Genomic DNA, 25,912 nt, shown 5'->3' on the forward strand with positions numbered 1-25,912 from the left:
CAGAGTGGGACTCCATGATTGGAAGAGGCACCGAGGCGAGAATTATCAGGTCCGTGGAATTTTTGAGCCCAAGACCCGCCGAGGCGGGGAATTGAACCCTGGTCCCGGGCTAGACCTCTGCATCAGGGTCTGCCGCTCTAATCATTGAGCCACACTTCTCCACCAGGGTACAGTGGACTAACTGGTATACTATGTGTTAATTAAATTGTGGTCCTGCTCCCTGCCTCTCCCACAGCTTCAGGCACAGTGAAACAGCATGTGTCAGGCCACTTCCTGGTAGTGAGGTCATCCGGCTGCTCCCAATTTGCCGATTCGCTAATGTGCGATTTTTTGAAATTGCGATTTCGAAATACCGATTCAGTAATGCGGATTCGGTATATTTTTTGCGATTATTACCGAATCGCTAACTTTTAGCGATTTTTATCTACATCGGATTTTGCGAGTTCTTAATAGCGATTCGGTAAAAATCGCTATTAAGAACTCGCAATTTTGTTTTTACCTACATATGGCCCTTAATCTCTCTGTGCCTACAAAAATGAATATGTCCTTGTGTGAAGGAACTGGTGCTAAGGTAAAACACTCCAATACCAATGGGTGGTGTTGGCTCTATATAAAACTGCACACAAAAAATTAACTGGGGCCAATGTAAAGTGCTCCACTTCTTTCAGGTGGTGTTGGCGCTATATAAAACTACACAAAAAAAGAAGTAAAAATCACAGTGTTAGGCTGGTAAACAGTAGTGAACATAAGGAAATACATTGCATTGTAAACCACATTAAAAGGACTACTTTTTCCAAGGACACTGAGGGTAAGGGAGACCTTGATGACATCAAGACTCAGCCTGGCTCCATTGAAGAGAATTCAAACTAAGCAACAATGGTGCAAAAGTTGATGAAATAGAGTTCCACCCTTTGAAATGAGAAGCAACAAGGTGAGACACAAACGTGGCTTTGCAATTACAGAAGACATTGGTACTTTAGAAGTTCTGACATACCCTCTGACAATTCATACCCGAGGACTGATTTTCCAGCAATAAACACCATTGCCGAGCAAACACACATGGTGTAAACATGCACACAACTAGAACCCACACGTGTGGAAAATAAACAGAGACTACACTGTTCCAAGTAAAGCAGGAGTGCAAACATGCTCAAATCAGCACGTCCGCTATTCTCAAACAAGACATTAAAAGGCAGAACATCACCACTCACTAGAACGAAACAGCCTACAATGGGCGTTTTAAGCAGTGACTGGTTCGGGGGTGATTTGTGGACAGGGCAAGCTCCGGGAGGTGCAAGGGAGGAGGCAGATATGGGAGGGAGGAGGTGGTGAAAACAAGAAGCAGCAACAAATGGAAAAGCAGTGACGGGGCAGAGGGGGTCATTTGTAGATGTGGCAAATGCTAGGAGGTGCTAGGGAGCGAGCAAAGACGGGAGGGAGGAGGTGAGAAAAAAACCCAGCAACAATAAGAAAGGGGAGGGGGCTGATCTGTGGACGGGGCATTAGGACGGGTGGGAGGAGATGGATTTGGTAAAAGTACCAGCACTGTGTATATGTATTTATTTAATTTATATGGCGCAACAGCTACCCAACAAGGGTTTCCCGGCGCCCGTGCTGAAAAAGGAAGAAAAAAGTAAGTCCCAAAATGGTCGCACAAATGGGAGCAGTGGATATTTACAAGTACTTGGTCCATGCTCTGGAGGGAGGGCTAAACACAAGAAGAGGCATGACGTGGCATGCCAGGGACAAATGGTGACAAAGAATAAGAGACAGATGATGGAGAGAGCAAATGAGAAGCCTGTGGGTGTGCTGAAGCGCACAGATTAAACACAACATGTCTCTTCAAGACAGCCCAAGCACTGCCTAGGCAAGACCTAAAAATTACAAAGCTTATAGGTTTTGCTTGTAACTAAAAATACAAGCCAGACCCATTGGCTTTATAAATGCATGTTTTAGAAAAGTGGTAATCCTACGTTTGACATACAAAAAAGCCAGACCTATTGCTTGTCATGCCAATGGATTTCTTGCAGCTGTGGAATGAAGTGAGAAAATAGTTCAACATAACACAGACTACGATCTTGTTATTCAATTGTTCTTAGTCTTGATACAAGCCACATTTGAGATTGCCATTTTCATCTCACAATCTCAATATCAGGCAAAGACAGTTTCAGATTTGCTGATGATGAATTTTAAGACTCTCAATTACAGTTGGTTCAATCACTATCACTTTCAGAAACACAAAATTTTCTTCTGGGAAGCCAACATAAAAAAATGATAGTAGTCTCTGAGAATGTTATGCATTGAAACACTGAAGGTATAATCTTTACTGAATGACCAGAATGAATTAGTTGTCTTAAAAGGAAGGTCCCGCACTCCTCCCGTTCTCATCTACACAAGCTTATGGCACCCTATTAGAGGTGAGAAAGCCATAGGAAGCTCAAGCCAGTCTCAAGCCAGATGCCTGGCTCTGGCTCAGATCAAGGTCCTCTTGGAACCTCCTGTCCAAAACGAGCCGAGCTTTCATGTGGCTTATTCCTTCCTTCCCCATTCTACTCTCATTAAAGGAAAAAGATTTATAGAGCTCAAACAAATGCCCAAAGGCGTCAAGGCGCTTGTGACTGTTAGTCCTAAAGACAGAATGGAAAGCGCACTTATGCACAAAGAGTTAAAAGAAAAGTTTTAACATTTGCAGTAAAAAGGAGAGATAAATAAATACCCATTTAGTGGCTGATTTGTACGACTACGATTTGCACAAAATGAAACCATAAAACATGGGATTAATCCTGGTTTACCCACTTAACCACAGTGTGATTTTAGGCAAATATTTTATTTACCCGACCCTTCTTCATATGCATTACATGCATTAACTTTAGTTTAACAGACTATAATGCATAGGCGCTGGAAATAGGGATGCTGCAGCACCCCTAGAAATAAGCATGCAGAGGTCAGAAGGTGAATTAGCAATAAAGATGCTTTACATTTTGTGTTCATCTTGTCAAATTTGCTGCACTTTAAAGACAGAGGTCAAATATCAGGCTATGTCATCTGACAAATTGCTGCTTATTCGAAACTAGAGTGCATTTTTATTTTTTTGATGCAGAGTGAGAGGATTTTGTAAAAGTGATCCTGGTGACATTCCTGCAGGTGTACAGGAAACGAAAGGAACAGGTGTATGCCAGTTTTTTTCTAACACACATTTACATATTGGGAAATTAACTATACACATTTCTAATTATATCAGCAATTAGGTTAGCACAAATTAAGCACTTATTTGAAATTTTGAAGCGCACTGGAAACAAAGATTTTATTAGGATCAAAATAAATCAAGTCACTTTACTTGTTGAAGCACAAATGATAAATATTCACTGAAATCCGATTTCCACACATTAACATTTTTGTGCTATATAGTTTTACCAAACTCCATGTCTATGCAAATTTAGTAGCCATTTCAACTGAAAAAGTGCTGTCTGAAAACAACAGTGCGCTACTACACTAGTGCTTCAAAATGCACCACACAGCCACATACCACACCCTTACTGCTCTCCTGCTACAGGTGCATGTCACATTTGTTACACTGTTTTTTTTTGTATGCTTTGTAGGATTATCGCAAATCCCTATGACCTCAGTGATACAACCTTAATGATAGCAGCCCCCACTGTAAAAGTTGTTCCAACACCACTGCTATAGTGTTGCTCTATCCATAAGAACAAGGGAGACATACAGGGTGTGCATAACTACTGACTAGCTTCTTTAATTCACTAATGACATTATTATAATTGAAGACAACACTAAGGTAAGTGTAGAGAAAGGCTTTATTACCATTCACCACCACAGTCCAGTCAGCTGGAGTCAGCTGTGGAATCTTCAGAAACAGGTAAGATGAACCAAGGGTACGGAGGGAAGAGGGGGGAATGGAATGTACCAAGTGACGGATTATAACACATCTCTTATGCAAGGCAAAAGAAGAAAAGGAAAAGTGAGAAGGTGAGAGTGTGAGAGACAGAGAGAGAGAGAGAGAAAAAAAAGGAAAGACAAGAAAGGGAATCAGAGTTGAATAGAAAGACATAGCATGGATACCAATAACAATGTTTAAAAACGAGCAAGGATAGCAAGAGAATTATCATGAACTTAGGATAGGCTATAGTCTTTGGCCCACACCGGAGTAGTCTTATTTCTCGGAGAAATTCTGGGAACTTGATGTGCCATAGTCCCATCAGTCTCGCCTGGAGCGGAACTGTCACTGTTCATAGCTCCCATATGATCCGGGTTGGCACCGGGTCTCCTCCCCCCTTTGAGGGGAACAATTCTATCCATACTCCAGGTTTGGCCATTCTCAAGTTGCACCACATTCTTGCCCACCTTGGCAATTTTGATAGGTTCGGAAAATCTGGAGGCCCCCCTTCTTCAAGGTTTAGGGAGGTCTACTCGAACCAAGTCACCTTCTTGAAACAACCTATGTTTGACATGTTTAGTATGGTCACATCTGCCCTTATATTTGACCTGGTGTTCACTTACTTTTTTGGAAATGTTATCACGGTCCACCACACACTTCCTTTCCTTCTTCGAGTTTGGAGGGGATAACCTCATTCTCGGTGATCTGCCCTTTAAAGACATAAATGGAGATATCCCTGTGATGGTATTGGGAGTAGAGTGATACGCCCAAATGGTGTCATGTAAGGCGGCTAAAGCAGATGTGCCTAGGAACTCCGCTCTTTGTAAGCACTCTTTAAACATCGGCTCATCCGCTCTACTAGTCCATTAGCGTGGGGACAATACAAAGCCGTTTTAAGGTGAACAATACCTAGGTCACTCAAAAATCCCTTCATGTTGTCAGACGTGAACTGCACCCCATTGTCCATGACCAACACATCAAGGATACCTTCATCAAAAAATGCCCCTTTCAAAAATGAAATGACTGTTTCAGTGTCTATTTGATGCACGCACTTGAACACTGCCCATCGTGTGTGGTGATCCACTAACACTATGATGAAACGTTCTCTGAGCATTTTGAGGTTGAGTGGACCGATGATGTCCATTGCCAATTTGGACCATAGTCTACTGGGGACCACTATGGGGGAAAGTGGGGGTTTACATGTCTGGTGAATTTTGTCACTCTTCCCACACTCAAAACAATCCTTTACAATGCTCTCAGTCATGGAGTCCATGCGTGGCCACCAATAATCCAAGCGTACCTTGCTTTTTGTGAGACTGCATCCTAAGTGGCCTACGTGTGCTAATTCTACAATTTTTGCCCTTAACTTCTCGGGAGGGATTATGTTCTCACCTCTACAGACCATCCCTTCTTGTATTTTGAGCTCTAGTCTCACTTTCCAATATTTGCAAAGAGAAGCATGGACCTCATTTTTGGTTGATGGCCAGCCCTCCCTTATGTACTCTTTAAGGTATTTAATTTCCTCGTCAGCTCCTACACTGGCTTCCCATTCCTCTGTTAAGGCACGTTAATTTTAGGACAATTTCCTCACACTCCCTATTGTCTAAATCCTCCTCTACTTCAATTAGTGCACGGGATAAGTAATCTGTCACTATATTTTGCATAACAGGCACATATACGATCTTGAAGTTAAAACCTTCCAGACCCAAAACCCACCTAGCAATCCTGGGTGTAGTCCTATCTGACCCTTTCGTGGTGAAAACAAACATAAGGGGTTTGTGGTCTGTATTAACTGTAAATGGTATTCCCCATAGAAAGAACTTAAAATGTCTGATGGCCCAAAAGCAGGCAAGCGCCTCCTTTTCTACCACCGAGTAATTTTTCTCTGCCCCTTTGAGTGCACGGGTGGCAAATACCACCACTTGTTATTTGCCCTCCACACATTGAGTGTGGCTAGCTCCCAAACCTTTGTTGCTGGTGTCAGTACATAGAGTCGTGGGCTTGGTGGGGTCAAATCTGCCAAGAGATGGTGCAGCCAAAATACCTTCTTTCACTACCCTGAAAGCGTCATTACACTCACTGCTCCAAACATTGGGGATCTTAGACTTGAGCAGGCTTTGTAATGGTTCTACAATACCGGCAAAGTTGCGAACAAATTTGAAGTAATAAGTCGATAGGCCCAGAAAGGACTTGAGGTCCTCAACACATGACGGCGCTTCTGTGTTCTGAAAAGCTTTCACTAGGTCTAACTTGGGTCTGATGCCATCGTGTGAGATAGTGTGGTCCAAGTACTACAACAATGCCACTTCTATACAACACTTATCTTTTTTAAGGTGAACCCAGCCTTTTCCAGAATGGACAACACACTTCTCAGCCTGATAATATGCTCCCCTACATCTTTTCCATAGATGAGGATATCGCCTTGGAAGCATAATGTACCAGGCAGATCCCTTAGCACATGTTGCATAATGTGTTGGAAAGCAGCCGCAGCCGAAGCTAGTCCAAATGGCATACATAGGAACTGGAACGCGCCCAACGGGGTAATAACAGAAGTAAGGTGGTGTGAATCCGGATGGAGCTCTACCTGGTGATAGGCTGCAGAAAGGTCCAGGACACTGAATCAACTTGCTCCTTTAAACAGTGTGAGGACCTCGTGAATACGAGGTAGAGATGTCTGTCTACCCAGATGTTTTCATTCAAATCTCTGAGGTCCACACAAAGTCGAATGGCTTTCCCCGAGGTTTTGGTGGCAAGAACTATTGGGAGCCAACCATTGGGAATTTTCGATTGGTTCAATCACACCTAAAGCTTGTATGGGGTCCAGGTCAAGTCTTAAGGGGTTTTACATCAAGTGGGGGATGGGCCTGACTTTATGTGCAACCGGCTTGGCGTTAGATTTGAGTTTAATGGGATGTTGATAGTTTTTCAACAGGCCCAATTCCTCGCTAAACACCTTGGGGAATTTGTTACAGACCTATATCCCCCCCACCGATGGGTCCACCAGAAGGACTTGGTCGGGGGTGTTTGGGTCCAATTTGATACCCAATTCTTTTTGGTGCCTCCACCCAAGTAAGCTGGAACCTTTTTCTGTAATATAAATTTTTCCAACAGTTCTCCTGCCTTTGAATCCAATTTCCAATGTAGTCATCCCCAATAAAGGTATTGGATCTCCATTGTAGCCCCCAGGTTGAATGACATGCAGGAAAGAGTTCAGAAAAGCATTTGGCATCTACGAATGTGTATGGGGAGCAAGAGTCAGCAAATACAGACACATGTTTCTTGTCAAGTGTGATGTCGCAAGAAGGAAAACGTGTGGTTTCAGTGCTATCTAGAAGTTGGAACACAAATTTGGTCTCAGCAGGACATTCATGTTCAATTGCAAGGACAGATTTGTTGCGCTGTTCTCTGCAGACTCTTTCCAAGTGTCCTCTTTTTCCACACTTGTGGCACACAACTGCTCTCGCTGGGCACGTTACATTGTTTGCCAAAAGGGCTGGGCTGCCACACCTGTAGCACTTGGGTTTGACTGTTGAAGAGAAAGTGTTGCTGGTTTTGATTTTGTGGTCCTTCCCCATCTCTTGTTTGTTGATGAAATTTACATCAAAGATAGCTTGTCTCCACCCTCTTTCATTGCCACGATGCAGTCAGCTGTGTGTTCAATTCCTATTGCAATGTCAATTGCCTCTCTTAGGTCAGGATTTGCAACCAATAGTCTTTCTTGGATCCTAGGATTATTGGTACATCTGACCAATTGATCTCAGACAAGTGACTCTTGTGGTGACTCAAACTCACACGTATTTGGTAACCCTTTTAGAGCAGCTATGAATGGTTTTACTTTTTCATTTTTTCCTTGTACTCTTGAGAAGAATTTGCGCCTTTCAAGCACCACGTTAATTTTCTTCCCAAAGTGCTTCTCTAGTCTGTTCACCACAGCTCGGTAAACGTTATCATCTTCATCGCTGTCCTCAACATCCAGACCTGGATATTATTGTACGTTTTGCAACCTTCAATCCCCAAGTTGTTAAGTAGAGTATGTAATTTCCTTAACGGGGAAAACTTTTCTCCACCTATGGCAATAAGATATGATTCCAACAAGCCAAACCACTGTTTCCAAGGTAAGAGGGGGTCACCAACCTCATTTAGAAAAGGAGGTGGTTGGACATATTTGCAGAAGCCATGGCAAAGAGGAAGGAATAAAGAAAAAGAAAAAAGATTAAACATATAAATGGATTATGCTGAGGTATACAGCCAAGAATCTGCGCTTGTCAGAGAGTAGGGTGTTGACAACACACTGGACTACAGTGTGTGCACATCAGAAAAATGTAAAACATGCACACGGATGTGAATTCAAAACACAAGCTGTGCCTATCAGAGACAAAGATTTGACAGGCAGAAAATTGAAAAGGTTGTGCTTATGAATGAATTGAATACCAAGTACTGAATGGAAATTGTTCACAAGCTATGCCTATCAGCGAAAAGAGTAATCATTTGCACACTTCAAATGGAACAAGCTGTGCCCATCAGCAGGTGAAAGAAGTGACAGGCTGAGGTAAATTATGAGGCAAAGCTGTGCCTGTCAGCGAAATGGGTAAAAGATGTAATTAATACAGTAGACAGGCTGTGCCCATCAGCGAGTGAAAGAACTGACAGGCTGAGGTATAAAGTGAGGAGCAAGCTGTGCCTGTTAGTGTTGAAAAGAGAAAAATAAACACTTGCAGCGAGAGTGACAGGCCTTGAAAGTCAAAATAAAGCTGCGCCCGTCAGTGAAACAACAAAATATGTCCAATTAACGTTGAACACGCTGTGCCCATCAGCGTGGGAAAATGAAGACATGCAATGTATTACTGTGACAGCCGGCACAAAGTCTGACGAGCAGAACTCTCCAGGAGGGGGCGGCAACCAAACAGACCCCCGCTTGAGGAATGGAGCGGAGGGCGGTAACCAGCATACGCAAGAGGCCAGTCCCAGGAAGTCGAGGAGGGACTGCCAGCAACACCGATGTGGGTGAAGATCGATGGGAACCCCCGTGTTGTGGAAGACTTGAAGAGCAGCAATTTAAGCGCACAGAGGGCTGCGCCCGAAGGAGAAAGGCGCCGGTAGCTTCCACAGGCAAGAGAGCCCCCAGGGAATGCCGAATAACTCAGCCTCCGTCGAGCGCAGCGCCAACCGTCGCAGTTGAGGAACGGTGGCAGTGCGGTGAAGAGAAGGGCGAACGTCTTCACAAAAAGGAAAGCATGAATTTATTTTATTTATTTGTTTATTTGCGGGTTTATATAGCGCTAGAATCGACTCCAATGGAGTATCTCTGCGCTTTGGGTCGGGTTTTCAGCTGATCAGTAGCGAACAAGGGAGGGCTGGCCTAAATGTCATTTTTAAACAAAAGAGTTTTAAGTTGTTTCCTAAATTTCAAATGTTCGGGACATAGTCTTAGAGTTAGCGGGAGACTGTTCCACAATGTAGGTCCCACCACTGATAATGCTTTGCCACCATGTCTAGCCTTCTTGGCACGAGGCACTACCAACAAATGACCATTGCTGGATCTAAGGGTCCTGGTAGGGTACAAGGAATAAATTTATTTTCCAGGTATAGGGGTCCAATACCAGGACGGGGAAGTGCTTAGAAAAGGATGCACTATCCCATGGAGAAGCACAGCTCCGTAGATAATTCCCAATAATTTGACGCTTGCTGATTGCTTGGCGTAGCTGTGAACTCTCGGGGAGCAAGCACAAACACAGTACCTTAAATCCTTATAAGGAAGAGGATTACATGCTAAGGATCTAACGGTGGATGCAGGGGACAGCAGCTGATAACGTGGAGACTGACAGCAGGATGACAGCATGAGTAGGTGGTTCAAGCAGCACTGGAGAAGAAGTTTGGGGTGGTGGTGAACCGTCTCCACACGGTAAATCGTCGCCAATATTATATTTGAAGACAACATTAAGGTAAGTGTTGAGAAAGGCTTTATTACCATTCACCACTACAGTCCAGTCAGCTGGAGTCAGCTGTGGAATCTTCAGAAACAGGTAAGATGAACCTAGGGTACGGTGGGAAGAGGGGGGAACGGAATGTACCAAATGACAGATTATAACAGACATTTTTGCTAGAGGGGGAGGGCCAAGAACGATTCAAAATTAATGTTTAGAAACTATCACTTTTAATAAGTACTACTTACTGCTGTGATATAATGTAACGTTTTATTGTCAAATCGTATATGTGTAAACGAATTACAAGTTTTAGAAATTTGAAGAGACTTGATCATATTTCACATTAGATTTGTTGCGTGAATACGCTCTTTGCACGGCCTCTCGGCTCGCTCACCTCTAACCTTAATTATGCCTCTGAAAATCTGAAAAGAAATAAGTACGCTAATATAAAGTAGACTGGTGTCTGGTAAATACTGATAAAACATATAAACTTGTAATACTAACTTACATAAGGAAACCAGGGAGCTTCAAAACCTTAAGCTGAATTCACGACCTGTGGCACAGCGCCGACATCGGACGCCTGCCTTTTCAGTTGGCTTTCTAGCTCTTTATTGAAACACCTTGTCCTTTTTTTCTTTCCATGTACATACTGAACTCTGTGTACTACAGTCCCCAGCATGCTTGGTGTATGACGTATTTAGGTGTACGGAAGTAGGCAGAGCCGTCTGCGCCCATGACAGCAGGACTACAGATATTGATGTCGCCGGTCAGCCCCTAGTATAATCGGCTGTTTGGACAATGGAGCTACGGGGCTAGGGCAGTGTGCGGCCCCTGAGGGGGAAGCTAATGGAGAGAGCCATGGAGCAGCTGAACCGTCTGACGCGCTCTCTGCGCCGAGCCCGCACAGTGGAGCTGCCGGAAGGTACAGTGCAGATCATGGGGGTAACTGCAGAGGGCAGAGTAAAGTAGGACATAGACCACCCGAGCAGAGTTAACAGATCAGGACGCAGCAGGCTAACTCGGATCGTAATCATTAGCTCCCTATTCGCAAATAGCACACAGCTCTTAAGTAAAGCATAAATCCCTATCTGACTCGATCGCACCCAGGGCAGCTCTCAACAAAGTACCCAGCACCTCACATACAGCACCCCACAACACAGGCCAACCAGCTAGACCCTTACGTCTTTCCCCTGTCTATAACACGCTTAAAACTATGACTTTTGTTGTGCTCCTAAGTCACATTCCCTTCTCCATTATATTGCTGGGCTCTTTGCCTCAACCACTCACTCAAACATAACACTAAAATTCTTTCCATAGAGGATTATGACAAATACAACACTGCTAATCACACAACCCCACGGTGTAGCATGCAATTGTTTCAAAAATGCACTTATGCTTCCCACGACGTGTCATGAAGCTATTCAAATGCTGCAATAAAAAAAACGATACAGTATAGCACACTGAAAGAAATTAAATTATAGATGACCGGGGGGCTGAATCTTTGTTGACCAAGGGTTAGAATGTATTGTGTCCACTCATATCCCGGCCTTAAGCCCTCTTTTTGCAGAAACCTAGGGCCAGCTTGCAGCATAAGACTGCCAAAGGAGCTATAGTTTTAAAGGTCCAGGCAAGAACTGGAAAGGACAGAACACATACTGTTAACAAGCATTGGCATAGCCAATAGGTCTCTCCTTTGGGACCTTATAAGTGTTTAGCCATGCAACACTTAATGCTGGATAACTAAACACTTATAAGGTCCCAAAGGCGAGACCTATTGGCTATGCCAATGCTTGTTCCTCATGTTTACGAGCAAGGCATTGCAGTAGTCAACCTTTGAGAGCACGAGGGCCAAAGTCACCATTTTCTATAGAAGCTGAGGAATAAAGGGGAAAATCTTTCTAAGGAGTTTCAGAATGAAGAATGATGCGGAGGTGATGGTATTAATGTGGTCCTCAAAGTAAAGTTGGCTATCAAAGGTTACTACCAAATTCTTCACCTTACTTACGGGTGTAGGGAGACAGCAGAGTTCATGCGGCCACCATTTTGGCGACCAGAGGAAACTCTTAATTCTGAAAAGTAGGACCTCCATTTTGTTAGAATTAAGCTTTACACAATTTGTGGCCATCCAATGCCTGGCCTGAAGCAGGCAGTTGTGGAAACGTGTGGCAGCATCAGTGGGATTACTCGCCCCAGATATCACAATTTGGGTGTCAGTGGTGTAGGACACCACTGAGAACCCAAAGAATGTAATCAATTTATATACATCAGTTTAATATATGGCACATTTGTATGGGCACCGAACACTTGTGCCATCTAGGGGCCCTTTTCACATGGTTCTATGATTTATCACCATCTCATTAACTGGCAGGCTCAAGAGCTTTAAATGCTTAGTATTCCTTTCCCTCATTGCCTACGGGGGCTCTCTTTCATTATGTCTGTACAACTTGCAGCAGCACGGAACCCAGGATGAGCTAAAGTTAGATAGATCTAAAAAAAAAAAAAATCAGGGTTGCTACCAGTGAACAAGCTCACAATAGGCAATAATAAAACAAGCATTGGCATAGCCAATAGGTCTCGCCTTTGAGACCTTATAAGTGTTTAGCCATGCAACAGTAGCATAACTAAATACTTATAAGGTCCCAAAAGCGAGACCTATTGGCTATGCCAAGCGGCCGCAAAAGTGAATGCCCGCGCACATGCACTGTAGCTCTAGGCTGGCCTGGTAGCACTTTTTGGAGCCCTCTCAATAAATCTCGCCAGACCAGCGCATGCGCTGGGTCAGGCGAGACCTAAAAAGGACATAGGCCATAGATGTCACCTAGGTAAGATGAGAAGAGTTTCTGGAGAGCCTCTATCAAGCACAGGCCCAGCTGTCTTGAGGTGCTTGTTACTTTTTCTGGAACCTTTTTAAAGCTTTTAATTTCACACAGACACAATTTTTCAAGGTCACCTTTTTTGTTACAAATGGCACTTAAATGTGTATGTACTTTTTCTAGAGCATGTAATGCTTTAAACATTGCCAAGGTGAATCATGTTCTTGGTTGCGAAGAGGTTAGACTAGAAATCTAGATTTGGACCGTTTTACTGTCCTTGTGAATGATTTACTTAGGTCCTAAACACACAATTGTGTGTTATAAAGGAAACTGATCAACTTCGTAGACAGAACATGAACGACAGAGAGCTTCTTGGGCATGGAAATATCTGTAGTCATCACAACGTGTGCCTACAGTTTTATGCTCTGGAATACGCTGTTAAACAGTACATGGGTTAACAAAGCACATTTGAATCTGTGTAGACTGTTTTGATTGAACGCTCCGTACATCTTCATGTAAGAACTGGCAACGGAGATTCACACAGCCAAGCACTAAAATCAATACACTGAGGGGAGCGTCCACCTGACCCATACACAGCCAGGCGGATTTAATTTGAATGTATAATTTAAGAAGTTCAAAAACACTAAACCAATGCCGACGTCAGCTACACGGGCTGTGAAGCAGTTTACACTGTAAAAGGCAGATTTATTAAATGAAAGTGACTTGCTCTCAGTTTCATGCTCTAATCTGCCAAGCCAGACCACTCGGGTCACGGGGACGGGACGGGGGGGGGGCGCCCCTACATGTGCTGCTGATTCAAACCTAGACCTGCCTATTTAATACTCCCTTGTCCAAGGTAATGTTCTGCTCAATTTACCACAATACTGGTTCTCGTCCACAATAGGCAATTTTCTCTTCAGCCAAATTGGGATCTTGGCCATAGTTTAGTCCGTGATGGAGCCTGATTTTAGTCAGACTGCGATGTGGCTTTCACTTCCTGCAATGACAAGGCTGCTAGTGGCAGGACAAGGAACTGTAGCCGCGTAGCACACTGCCCCCTAGAGGCGACTCCATCACAACTCGGGAAGAACAAAGGAGAGAACGGGTAAATAAATATTTCCACACACAAAAAGTAACGGAATGTTATTATACACAACTAAAACAATGTCACCTCCTCTGGTCGAGCGATGCACAGGGGTGTTTTGGTCGCCTTGAGGGCACATTATTTCCTTCTCTCCGTGCAGGCTCAGCTGGCCCAGTGTAGGTTGAATGCCACGGCCGGCCGCGCCTCAGAACACAAAGGTAGTGATCCATGACAACGTAGTGTGCGCACGAGGCTCTACAGACTGACAACACGCGCCGCCTCATCTAACTGTGGCATTGGCACACCTATCTGCACCGTCCATCGCTGCCACACTAACCAGGGAATGCAAAACACGTGTTGTTGCCCTGTACGCTGCGTGACATCTACATCCAGCCCGGCTCGTTCGTCACAATGTGTGAGCTGGGATGTTCAAGCTCACGTTAATAATGTTAAACACGCATTGGCCGCGCGGCCATAACGGAGAAAGTGAGCCACGCGGGTAACATGGAAGGGGGGGGGGGGCGGTGAGTGCTAAAGCAACACAGGGAAGGCTGGCATATGGTGATCACTTTCGCGGCCGCTTTGATGTTCTCAGTGGCCGCGCGGCTCACTGAGAACATCAAAGCGGCAGCGAAAGTGATCAGCAGGCTGACAAATGGTGCGCGCACCCGGCGCACATGCACTGTATTTGGAGGCCTGAAAAGCACTAGTTTGCACTTCCAAATCCCCCGTTTACTAAAGCTCTCGCCAGAGCAGCACTAAAGCGCTGGCTCAGACGAGACCTAAAAATGGGATCTCTGGTTGGCTAAGGCTTGCGCCAAAACCAGGCAGAGACCACCACTCTAGACGGGGCAAGGGAGTTGCACGCCAAAGATAACCCCTGCTCACCCCCTTGGTAGCTTGGCACGAGCAATCGGGCTTATCCCGGAGGCAATGTGTAAAGCATTTGCGCAACACACACGGCAGCAACATACCAGGCACACCACAAAAGGAACTCCACACAAGGTTATTTCAAAAATAGCCTTTGTATTATCATAAAACACATTAGAATAGTAATCACACAATATACACTGTCAGCTGGCACTGGGCAATATTTACAGGGGATTATATACACATGACATGGCCACTTGGTCAGAACCATCACTTAGCAAAAAATAGCAAATGTAGAACATATAAACTTATAACCCAACCAGTAATTACTGGCAAACACTGTACTCAGCATCATCCTGTAACGTAAACCATATTATGCACAGTATCACATTAGGCATGAAATATGTTCTGCACCAACCTCATAAGCCTAAACATATTAGACAATAACCTCCTAAGCATAACTCACAATAGGAAATAATCTCACTAGCATAAACCACAGTAGGCAAATAACCTAATACCTAAACCATAGTAGAGTATAACTCTAACATAACACAGTATGCAAAACCTCATAACCATAAAACCACACTTGGAGGCATAAATCACGGTGCTTAAAACAGTACATGAATTACATTTCCTACGCACCTACATAAATCTATAAACCTAACGGTTCCCCTGGCCAACTGGCCTTCTCAAAAGGGACTCAAATGCCCTGCGTCCAGAATGTCAGGGCTGCTGCCAATGCAGCAATATTCAAAAGCACGTCATTGCGCTGGGGCAGGAGTGCATCTCACTCCTTTCTCTCAAGACATGCCCCCCAAAGAATTTTGGCCTAAACGTAGCAGCTGCCCACTACTTGCTGGGCAGCTGGGAACATCACTGTGCCTCTGGACCCCTCACGGGGGCCCTACGAATCAATGTGCCTACGTTGCAGCTGTTGCAGTGCAGCTGAGAACAATATAAAGGGGCCCTGGCACATCTGTGCCTCGTCAGCCCCGCTGGGCTTCTTTACATAAAATTGCCCCCATCGGTGCAGGCCTGGCACTGGCACTATACGCACCGTCTGAGCCCCTCTCTGGGACTCTCTAACAACACATGCCCCTTGGTACAGCTGCCCTCTAGTAGGTGGGGCAACTGTAAGAATGGCCATAAAATGGGAAGAGGCACGGGCCCAATAATAGCCTCATGAGCCCCACTCTGGGGCTCTGGAAGGAATTTCCCCCCTTGTTGGAGCGGCCCGCAACGGCGGGTCCGCTCAGCACATTGGCAGTGTCACTGTGCCTTGATCTTGCCTCCCCCCCTCGAGCCCACACTCACCGGCTCTTGTTAGGGGAGGCTCTCCTCACTTGTGTTCCTTTTCGCCCCCGGCCCCCCTTCTGGGACCGGGACTTCTACCATCAGAGGCGCGGGGCTCTCTCAGCTCACGGGAGCCCGGCCTGGCCGCAGGCTTCCATTCGGCCGCCTCTGCTCCTCAACATACGGGGCTTTCTCCTCGCTTCCTGCTGCTGGCACTGCGGGGCTCTCCCTTGCACACCGGAGCCCCGCGCAGGCATGCCGACTACCTGGACTTCCTTCTGCCTTCATCCGGCTGGCACTTCCTGTTGCTGGCTCCAAGGCCCGCCCACAGTCAGGCGTGGGCGCCTGACTTCCAGCAACTGGACGCGGGGTGGGCACCCGCAAATAGCATCAAGCGCAAGTGGGGTGGGCACCCGCTACTTTAGGCAATAATAAAGCGGGGTGGGCTCCGGCTCAGAAACTCAAAATTGCGGGGTGGGCACCTGCATTCAGGACAATCGTAAGACTGGGTAGGCTTCCGTAAGTGTATAAAAGCACAAGTGGGGTGGGCACCCGCCCACAGCATCACAAAGGGAATCCCTATAATGGGATCCCTCTCAAAGGGGGCTGCAGCAAAAGCACTGCGCAGCCCACACGCTCTTCTGGGGAAATTAAAATAAAGCGCTCCCAGGGCGCAGAATGCAGCATGAGCTCCTCCAAGGTCCTTAAGGTGTCAGGGGCATGGCGGGGCCCAGGGAGGCCAGCACACAGGGCCCTCCAGCAGGGAGGCAAGCCCCCATGGTGGTTCCTTCTGGGCCCGGGCAGCAGCCAGCCCCCAAATTAGGAACAGCACAGCATCGGGAAATCGAACCAATTTATGGGGTCACAGCCCCTTTACTTGTACCAAGATTCTCTTTGTCTTTTAGTGCAGGGCATGGGGGAGCCAGATGCAACTGGTTCAGGGGGATTTGGAGCACTTGATTTTGGAAGCTCCTCTTCCCCTTTGTCAGGTGGGGGCTGGTCATCAGACACACCACAGGGGGGGCGGAGCCAGCATTCACTAGGGAAGACACTAGCCTATTCAGAGTCGGGGGATTACCCCTCCCACTACTCCTAGCCCAGGTGTCCCACTCAGCCCAGCACCGACTCACCCTGCCCCTCCTGGAGCCACTCACACCTCTCAGCTCCTGTCACTCCCAAGCCAGACATGCAATTCACATCAAGCAGGCAGACACATAGCACACAGAAATGCCAACTTCTAAAAGTGGCATTTCTAAAATAACCACAATAAATCTGCGCACACCATTGCGCAGCATTTATTCACACAATTTCATACATACCAGACTTGACCACTTGCTCCTCTCATAACAGGAATTACCACTGACACACACTGATCAGGGAATCCCCAATGCATTCCTATGGGAGTGCAGGCCAGCCTTACAAATGTAACAGAGAGCGCACGCACTTTACACTGAACCACAGTGCTAAAGTGCCCAGAGGCCTAAAACCACCAATACCATGTCAGAGAAAAGGCAAAAAGTTTAAGGGTGAACCTGCCAAAAAGGGCCAAGTCCAACACATACATGTACCTAAAGTTACTAGAGTCCCTACACTCTGTTCTCAAGACACAAACAAACACAGATTGCTAAGATGCCTAAGGAGCTCTTAGAGCAGTAATGCAGTGAATGCTGGGTGTTAATTTCATTTGTATCATTCCATTTTTGATTAATCAGTGGGTCACATGCTGGTCTCTGTTGTGCTGCGTTGTAGAATTTTGTCTGACACCCTGATTTTATACGAGAAAAGAGGGGGGCGAAAAGGGCTTTTGGAAAGAAGGTCCAGCTAGGTGTGCCCTGTAATTACAAACAAAAAAGGTACCAAAGCTGTTCCTAAAAGCTAATGAGACGGACCAAAAAGTGTACAGGTGACCGATGTGAGTAGCACTAAGTCGGATATAGGAGCCCTCATACAACCGTCTTGGTGTCGTGAATCACGCACCCATTGGGATGTGAAGCGTCATCATCGGGCTGCTCCTACGTTGAGCCGGCTGGTGCAATGCTCAACGGGCTCTTTTAAGGAGCGCTCTTATGGAGATCTTTTTATCCGGACAGCCGTTAGGTGATTGAGGGTAGAGGGCTCTATTGTGATGTAGATGAAAATTTTTTTTGTAGTTTGAAAATGTTAAAATAGGTAGGGGAGTGCCATCTCAATCAGTTTATTTTGAGGCCTCCTTACCTAATTAAAATTGTGTGAGGTGGAGTGTGGATGCCTAGAATTATGTGCTAGGGTGTCAACACTGCCTCATCTAGGGTCAACATGTTTCTCGCCCTGTCTGAGAATTACTCTGGCGATTCATCAGGACCTATTGTATTCTATCTACATATGAGCTGTACAACAAGTTTATAAACAGCATTCTTATGGAGATTACCTGCAACTCGGTCTACCTGTGGGAAAGAAGACCAAGGTGATTAAAGAATGCTAAACACAGAATATTGCGGTTATAAGGTGCGTCTCGTAAGCCAAGAATGTGCAACTATAGTGACGGTGCACGCTAAGCGTGGTGATAAAAACACACTAAAGCCATGTGATGTGAACACTCCACAATGTGTCATTGGGTTCCAAATAATCTTATAAAGCATAACAAGAACGTGCTGTGTGCACTTACCCTATCGGATTCATAGGTTAGCGCGCTGCAGTTCCTGGTAGGAGACGCAAGGAGTTCCTTGCGTTCTGTAATTGTATATATGACAGGGTTGCTAGCAGAATGGCATAGTGAAAGGTAAAACTCCAGGGTAATATAGACCCCTTCTCTTAATTTAACACATGTAATAACAACATATCTCTAACTCCCCACATCTGGCTGTTGTGAGTAGGGCACAAAAGCAAAGATTAGATAAAGTGTGTGACCTAATCTTGGCGGAATAGAGAGCTCTCTATCTGGTAGTGAATCTAGTCAGAGAAACTTTATACTCAAAGCTATTCCCCTGCAAAGTCATTTCACCTAAGTCTATCCATGTAGTACAAGGCAAAGTGAAAGCCCGCTAAAAAATAATGACTAGATAACTAGCATGAGAATACTTACTGACGCGCCGAGTCCGCGTCTCCAGACGACCTACCCCGCTCTACCAGGACTGGGAGGTGGAGTGTCGCGTATCGCGGGGATTCAAATAGGAAGTGCTCCCATGTCGGGCGGAGGGGATGGACGTGACCGTTTGGCGTTGTCTGAGTGAGCGCTACGGTACATCATGGGCGCCATCTTGGATGAGTATTTTATTAGTGTCGGCGCAGTAAAACAAAACAAAGACAAAAAAACGATGTTAGACCGATATTAGTGATACGGTCGCTGTTGTGTGTGTTACTTGTGGCAATTATTGCGTAAGTGGGGTTGACATTGCAATTAAATAACCCGTTTGTAATGAATTCTAATATTGAGGAAATATAATTGTTATTAAAATTGTGATTCGGGGGAGAAGAGTACGTAGACCCTTAATCCTAGTTAGTACTTCTCGAAGAGAGGGTGAGACATGTACATGAGAAGGGCACCTCAGATCGGTATATGAGATGTAGATCTAACGCGGTAGTGTGGAGGGGTCATCAGGCGCTAGTGACCAATGTAGCAGTATGGGTGTCAATCAAGGTGGTTTGAGGGATGACCATGGGATTGCTTCGTTGAGGCCTGTGGTGTGGGACCCCAATCTGTACACCCACCTTTGTTCTTTCACAAATAGCGCATCTTTGGTAATGTTGGGGAAAGATTCCAAAATAAGCCATGTGAATGAGTCTGGTGTATGTCCTATTTCTTGGAAATGCATACACATTCTCGTGTTGGTTCTTTTGCAGCGAAAGTTGCTGCGATGTTCTGTAATGCGTGTTTTTATTGGACAAGATGTCATGCCAATATATTGTAGTCTGCAGGGGCATGTAATAAGATACAAGCAGTTCGCTGTATTACAATTGGTATGGCGACGTAGTTCCCACTTGAAGCCATTGCTGAATTGTACAGACTTGTGTGTCGTAGTAAGGGGGCACACAGAACACAAGCCACATGGGTAATGTCCACTGACAGGTGGTAGGTTCCATAGTGATCTTTGGTTGGAGTTCCCCTGTGTGCGTGGGCGGGTGTGAATCAGTGTGTTCCTCAAGTTTTTAGTGCGTTTAAACGAGAACCTGGGGGTTTCAATGTTCATTGTGCCGGTGTTAAGGATATTCCAGTGTTTTTTGATGCATTTAGTGATCTCATTAGAAGCAGGAGTAAATGAGATGACACAGGTAAGGACATCGGGGCTTTTTTCTGGTGGGTTAACCTGTGTATATCCCCCCTTTTTAATGTTCTTTCGCGTTCTCTATATTTAAACCACAACGACTGGTTGTTGTTACACATGAGCCATCGTTTTTAGAACACTCCACATCACTACTACTACATTCAATTAAGGACATATACCTACCATTATAATTTACAATAATGGAGGGCCAAGGACTAAGTTTTGGTGAAGCCTTTGCTGACGAGATCCTGAGTGCCCCCTCTATTCTGGGAGCAGATGGAGGTTCAGCCACAGGGAGCCAATCGGAAGACTGGCAATCCCTTTCCTCAATGAAAAGAGAATGGGTTAAGATCACCCTCCATGGAGCTCTCATGACCGAATACCTGAGGGCTAATATTGCTCCAAATGGACTAATAGTCAAAATCTTCCCCCGTATCTTTTTAGAGGATGGCCCTTTTAAAATCGACTGGTCCCAGGTCTCCTGGAAATGTACCAGAGACCTCCTCATCTTGATTATCAGTACTGCCAAAAGACTAGCAGAGGCACTTTTGGCGAGAATCCAATTGGCAGAAAGCGCATTGAAAAGCGCCACTGCTTCCACTCTGTATAAGACGAAACTTTCAGAAATCAATAACGAAATGGCCGAACATCGTGAGTACTTGATGAAACAGAAAGTTAAGAAACTACAGAAAGATGTGAGCAATTTCGAGAAAGAAAAAGTCTATCCTTACCTGAAAGAAGACTTTATACCACCTAGCTCTAACAATTCAGGAGATTCAGGCTCCAACTCCTCAAGGAGAGGGTCTTCAAGTAACAGCAACTCTAGTTCCGAATCAGTGAACTATAACACATTCCGCAAAGGCAATCGCCAAACCTACTAAAACTTCCAGATGGGCCCTTTTCAGAATCCTGCATTCTGGCAATACCCCATACACCCCCATGGTCCCCCACCATATCCTATACCACCACAAGGCCCACCCCAGTTCTACCCCCCGGTGTACAACCAGCCTTTTTTAGGCAGAGGTTGGGGCAGAGGGCGAGGGCAAAGAAGAAAAAACAATCAGTCAACCCCACAAGGGACGAGAATTCAGTGGGAGGACACTCCGAGAACCATGGAGACCCGGAGCTACACCAACAACAAAAAGAAGACTTAGTAGTCAACCTTTCCCAAAGACACCTTACCGAGATTGAACATAAGGTATTACAGAGAGGCCTAGGCTTTGTACCAACTCCAAAGATAGACCTGTTTAAACAACAATGTGAAATTCAACAGTTCTTTCGTAAGGTTAGGCTAAAGTCGTTTTTCCAAGACACGGCAATGACGCAACGGACAGACAGTGGATTACACAACAAATCTACTTTCACCCCCAACACTAATATGGTGCCACCTGAGGTCATTACTTTTGAACAGGCAGTACTTAAAGACCTGTCTCACATACCTATGTCAAGGCATTATAACAACATGTCCAAGGCAGAAACAGAGGCCATCAAGAACATATCCAGTGACACATCTATCACTATAAAACAGGCAGATAAAGGAGGGGCGACAGTCATTATGGCCACTACTGACTACGAACTGGAATGTAGACGACAACTAAGTGACCGGGACTACTACACTCCAGTCACACACAACCCCACGCAGCGACTATTGACAATTATCACAGCTTTGGTTTTCTCAGCAGAGAGCCAGGGTTGGATAAGCAAGAAAGAAGCTGCTTTCCTGATAAAAAAGAACCCTAGGACCCCATATTTCTACACTCTGCCAAAAATCCATAAAGGGATTTCCCCGGTACCCGGCAGGCCTATAGTGTCAGGAATTGACTCAGTCCTTGAACCCCTTTCGCAATTCTGCGATTATTTTTTTCAACCATTTGTCAAAAAAACGCAATCCTACATACAAGACACCTCAGACCTACTTCGCCTGCTAACAGGACTACCCTCCACGGATGAGATCAAACTACTGGTAACCCTAGACGTACAGGCGTTATATACTAACATACCTCAGAGGGCTACACTTGATGTGGTGGAAAGCGTACTCAATCATGACCCCTGGGACCATAACACTCCTATCAGCTTCATTATGGATTGCGCAACATTAGCCCTAACTGAAAATTTTTTTGAATTCAAAGGCCAAATTTACAAACAGACACAAGGCACTTGTATGGGCAGTACATTTGCGCCGAGCTTAGCATGTCTTTACATGTCTGACTTTGAGACACGCAACATTTCCCATAACTCAAATCCATTCTCTGCTGATATATACCTTTGGAAGAGGTTCATTGACGACATCCTGATACTATGGAAAGGAGAGATGTCAACCTGTATTGACTTCTGCGGTTGGATCAACACTCTTGATCCACACCTTAAGTTCACACACACGATCTCCGAAAAAAACATCCCTTTCTTAGATCTGAATATTGTTCTAAACAGGGGTACTCTCACCACATCTCTATACAAACAACCGACAGACCGGAATAGTTTGTTACTCTACTCCAGCCACCATCCACGGAGTTTGAAGGAAAACTTACCTGTCGGACAATTTTTGAGGGTGAGACGTAATTGCAGTGACCTGTCTGACTACAAGTTGGAGGCAAAAAGATTGGCTAACAACTTGAGAGCACGGGAATATCCAGAAAAACATATTGCCTTAGCTAACAAGAGAGCACGCAATAACCATCGGGAAGCGTTGCTATCACCTAGGACACAAAACTCTACCGATGTCCTTACCTGTGTCATCTCATTTACTCCTGCTTCTAATGAGATCACTAAATGCATCAAAAAACACTGGAATATCCTTAACACCGGCACAATGAACATTGAAACCCCCAGGTTCTCGTTTAAACGCACGAAAAACTTGAGGGACACACTGATTCACACCCGCCCACGCACACAGGGGAACTCCAACCAAAGATCACTATGGAACCTACCACCTGTCAGTGGACATTACCCATGTGGCTCGTGTTCCGTGTGCCCCCTTACTACGACACACAAGTCTGTACAATTCAGCAATGGCTTCAAGTGGGAACTACGTCGCCATACCAATTGTAATACAGCGAACTGCGTGTATCTTATTACATGCCCCTGCAGACTACAATATATTGGCATGACATCTCGTCCAATAAAAACACGCATTACAGAACATCGCAGCAACTTTCGCTGCAAAAGAACCAACACGAGAATGTGTATGCATTTCCAAGAAATAGGACATACACCAGACTCATTCACATGGCTTATTTTTGAATCTTTCCCCAACATTACCAAAGATGCGCTATTTGTGAAAGAACAAAGGTGGGTGTACAGATTGGGGTCCCACACCACAGGCCTCAACGAAGCAATCCCATGGTCATCCCTCAAACCACCTTGATTGACACCCATACTGCTACATTGGTCACTAGCGCCTGATGACCCCTCCACACTACCGCGTTAGATCTACATCTCATATACCAATCTGAGGTGCCCTTCTCATGTACATGTCTCACCCTCTCTTCGAGAAGTACTAACTAGGATTAAGGGTCTACGTACTCTTCTCCCCCGAATCACAATTTTAATAACAATTATATTTCCTCAATATTAGAATTCATTACAAACGGGTTATTTAATTGCAATGTCAACCCCACTTACGCAATAATTGCCACAAGTAACACACACAACAGCGACCGTATCACTAATATCGGTCTAACATCGTTTTTTTGTCTTTGTTTTGTTTTACTGCGCCGACACTAATAAAATACTCATCCAAGATGGCGCCCATGATGTACCGTAGCGCTCACTCAGACAACGCCAAACGGTCACGTCCATCCCCTCCGCCCGACATGGGAGCACTTCCTATTTGAATCCCCGCGATACGCGACACTCCACCTCCCAGTCCTGGTAGAGCGGGGTAGGTCGTCTGGAGACGCGGACTCGGCGCGTCAGTAAGTATTCTCATGCTAGTTATCTAGTCATTATTTTTTAGCGGGCTTTCACTTTGCCTTGTACTACATGGATAGACTTAGGTGAAATGACTTTGCAGGGGAATAGCTTTGAGTATAAAGTTTCTCTGACTAGATTCACTACCAGATAGAGAGCTCTCTATTCCGCCAAGATTAGGTCACACACTTTATCTAATCTTTGCTTTTGTGCCCTACTCACAACAGCCAGATGTGGGGAGTTAGAGATATGTTGTTATTACATGTGTTAAATTAAGAGAAGGGGTCTATATTACCCTGGAGTTTTACCTTTCACTATGCCATTCTGCTAGCAACCCTGTCATATATACAATTACAGAACGCAAGGAACTCCTTGCGTCTCCTACCAGGAACTGCAGCGCGCTAACCTATGAATCCGATAGGGTAAGTGCACACAGCACGTTCTTGTTATGCTTTATAAGATTATTTGGAACCCAATGACACATTGTGGAGTGTTCACATCACATGGCTTTAGTGTGTTTTTATCACCACGCTTAGCGTGCACCGTCACTATAGTTGCACATTCTTGGCTTACGAGACGCACCTTATAACCGCAATATTCTGTGTTTAGCATTCTTTAATCACCTTGGTCTTCTTTCCCACAGGTAGACCGAGTTGCAGGTAATCTCCATAAGAATGCTGTTTATAAACTTGTTGTACAGCTCATATGTAGATAGAATACAATAGGTCCTGATGAATCGCCAGAGTAATTCTCAGACAGGGCGAGAAACATGTTGACCCTAGATGAGGCAGTGTTGACACCCTAGCACATAATTCTAGGCATCCACACTCCACCTCACACAATTTTAATGAGGTAAGGAGGCCTCAAAATAAACTGATTGAGATGGCACTCCCCTACCTATTTTAACATTTTCATACTACAAAACTTTTTTTCATCTACATCACAATAGAGCCCTCTACCCTCAATCACCTAACGGCTGTCCGGATAAAAAGATCTCCATAAGAGCGCTCCTTAAAAGAGCCCGTTGAGCATTGCACCAGCCGGCTCAACGTAGGAGCAGCCCGATGATGACGCTTCACATCCCAATGGGTGCGTGATTCACGACACCAAGACGGTTGTATGAGGGCTCCTATATCCGACTTAGTGCTACTCACATCGGTCACCTGTACACTTTTTGGTCCGTCTCATTAGCTTTTAGGAACAGCTTTGGTACCTTTTTTGTGACCCTGATTTTATATGCAGTTTAGGAAAAACGGTTTTCAAAAACTGAAATAAAACACAGGTTGGGCCGGAAGAGAAAATGATTGAGATACTGGGAACCAGCACTCTACTTTGGCCCACAATCACAAGTATTTGTTTAATTACAAAGTGTAACAAAGCACTCTCTTTCGAGGACAAGGTTGAATTCTACGACAACCTCAGGAACAACTTCAAACCCCAAACCAGCTGACATTAGTACACAGGGAACAGAAAGTGACAGCTATTCGAGGACGAAAGTCAATAGCAACCAACCTGTAACAATCTGTTAAAAGTGGGGTTTTTTTGGTTGAGGGGAACATGGCGGCTGGCAGTGTGCGCTGAGCGGTCGCGGTCTCTCACAGTTTCAACAGCAGCAGCGGGTCGGCAGGAGCCCAGCACGGTAGGAAATGCCAGTCTTCCGCGGATGTCTCCGGTAAGGAGGAAGAAGGGGGTGCGGGGGTTCTCACTAGAGGGCAGTAATATCAAGTCTGAGCCCTGTGGGAGCAAGTTTAGAGTCGACAGACCATTTCAGTTACCACAGCCATTGAGGGGGCCTGAGCTTGTGCCTGTAGCTGGAAAGGGGGGGGGGGGGACAGCAACCCCCAATCAAATAACTGTATCAATAGATACACTCTTCGCAGCAAAAT

The 25,912-nt window shown here is 45.3% G+C and overlaps 1 protein-coding gene across 2 annotated transcripts in view; it reads left to right on the forward strand.

Moving 5' to 3' along the window:
* Nucleotides 1-10,499: 10,499 nt before the first annotated feature.
* HACE1 (HECT domain and ankyrin repeat containing E3 ubiquitin protein ligase 1) overlaps nt 10,500-25,912 on the forward strand; it is a 339,965-nt gene continuing 324,552 nt past the window's right edge. Inside the window, exon 1 of one of the 2 annotated variants that reach the window (XM_085611183.1) lies at nt 10,500-10,738. In XM_085611183.1, the coding sequence (XP_085467309.1) occupies nt 10,663-10,738 (76 nt within the window). In that variant the 5' untranslated portion in view covers nt 10,500-10,662. The remainder of the gene's footprint in view (nt 10,739-25,912) is intronic. The other variant, XM_085611184.1, reaches the window with a different exon arrangement.

This window comes from Triturus cristatus, chromosome 6 (genome assembly GCF_964204655.1).
Source record: "Triturus cristatus chromosome 6, aTriCri1.1, whole genome shotgun sequence".
Lineage (NCBI taxonomy): Eukaryota > Metazoa > Chordata > Amphibia > Caudata > Salamandridae > Triturus > Triturus cristatus.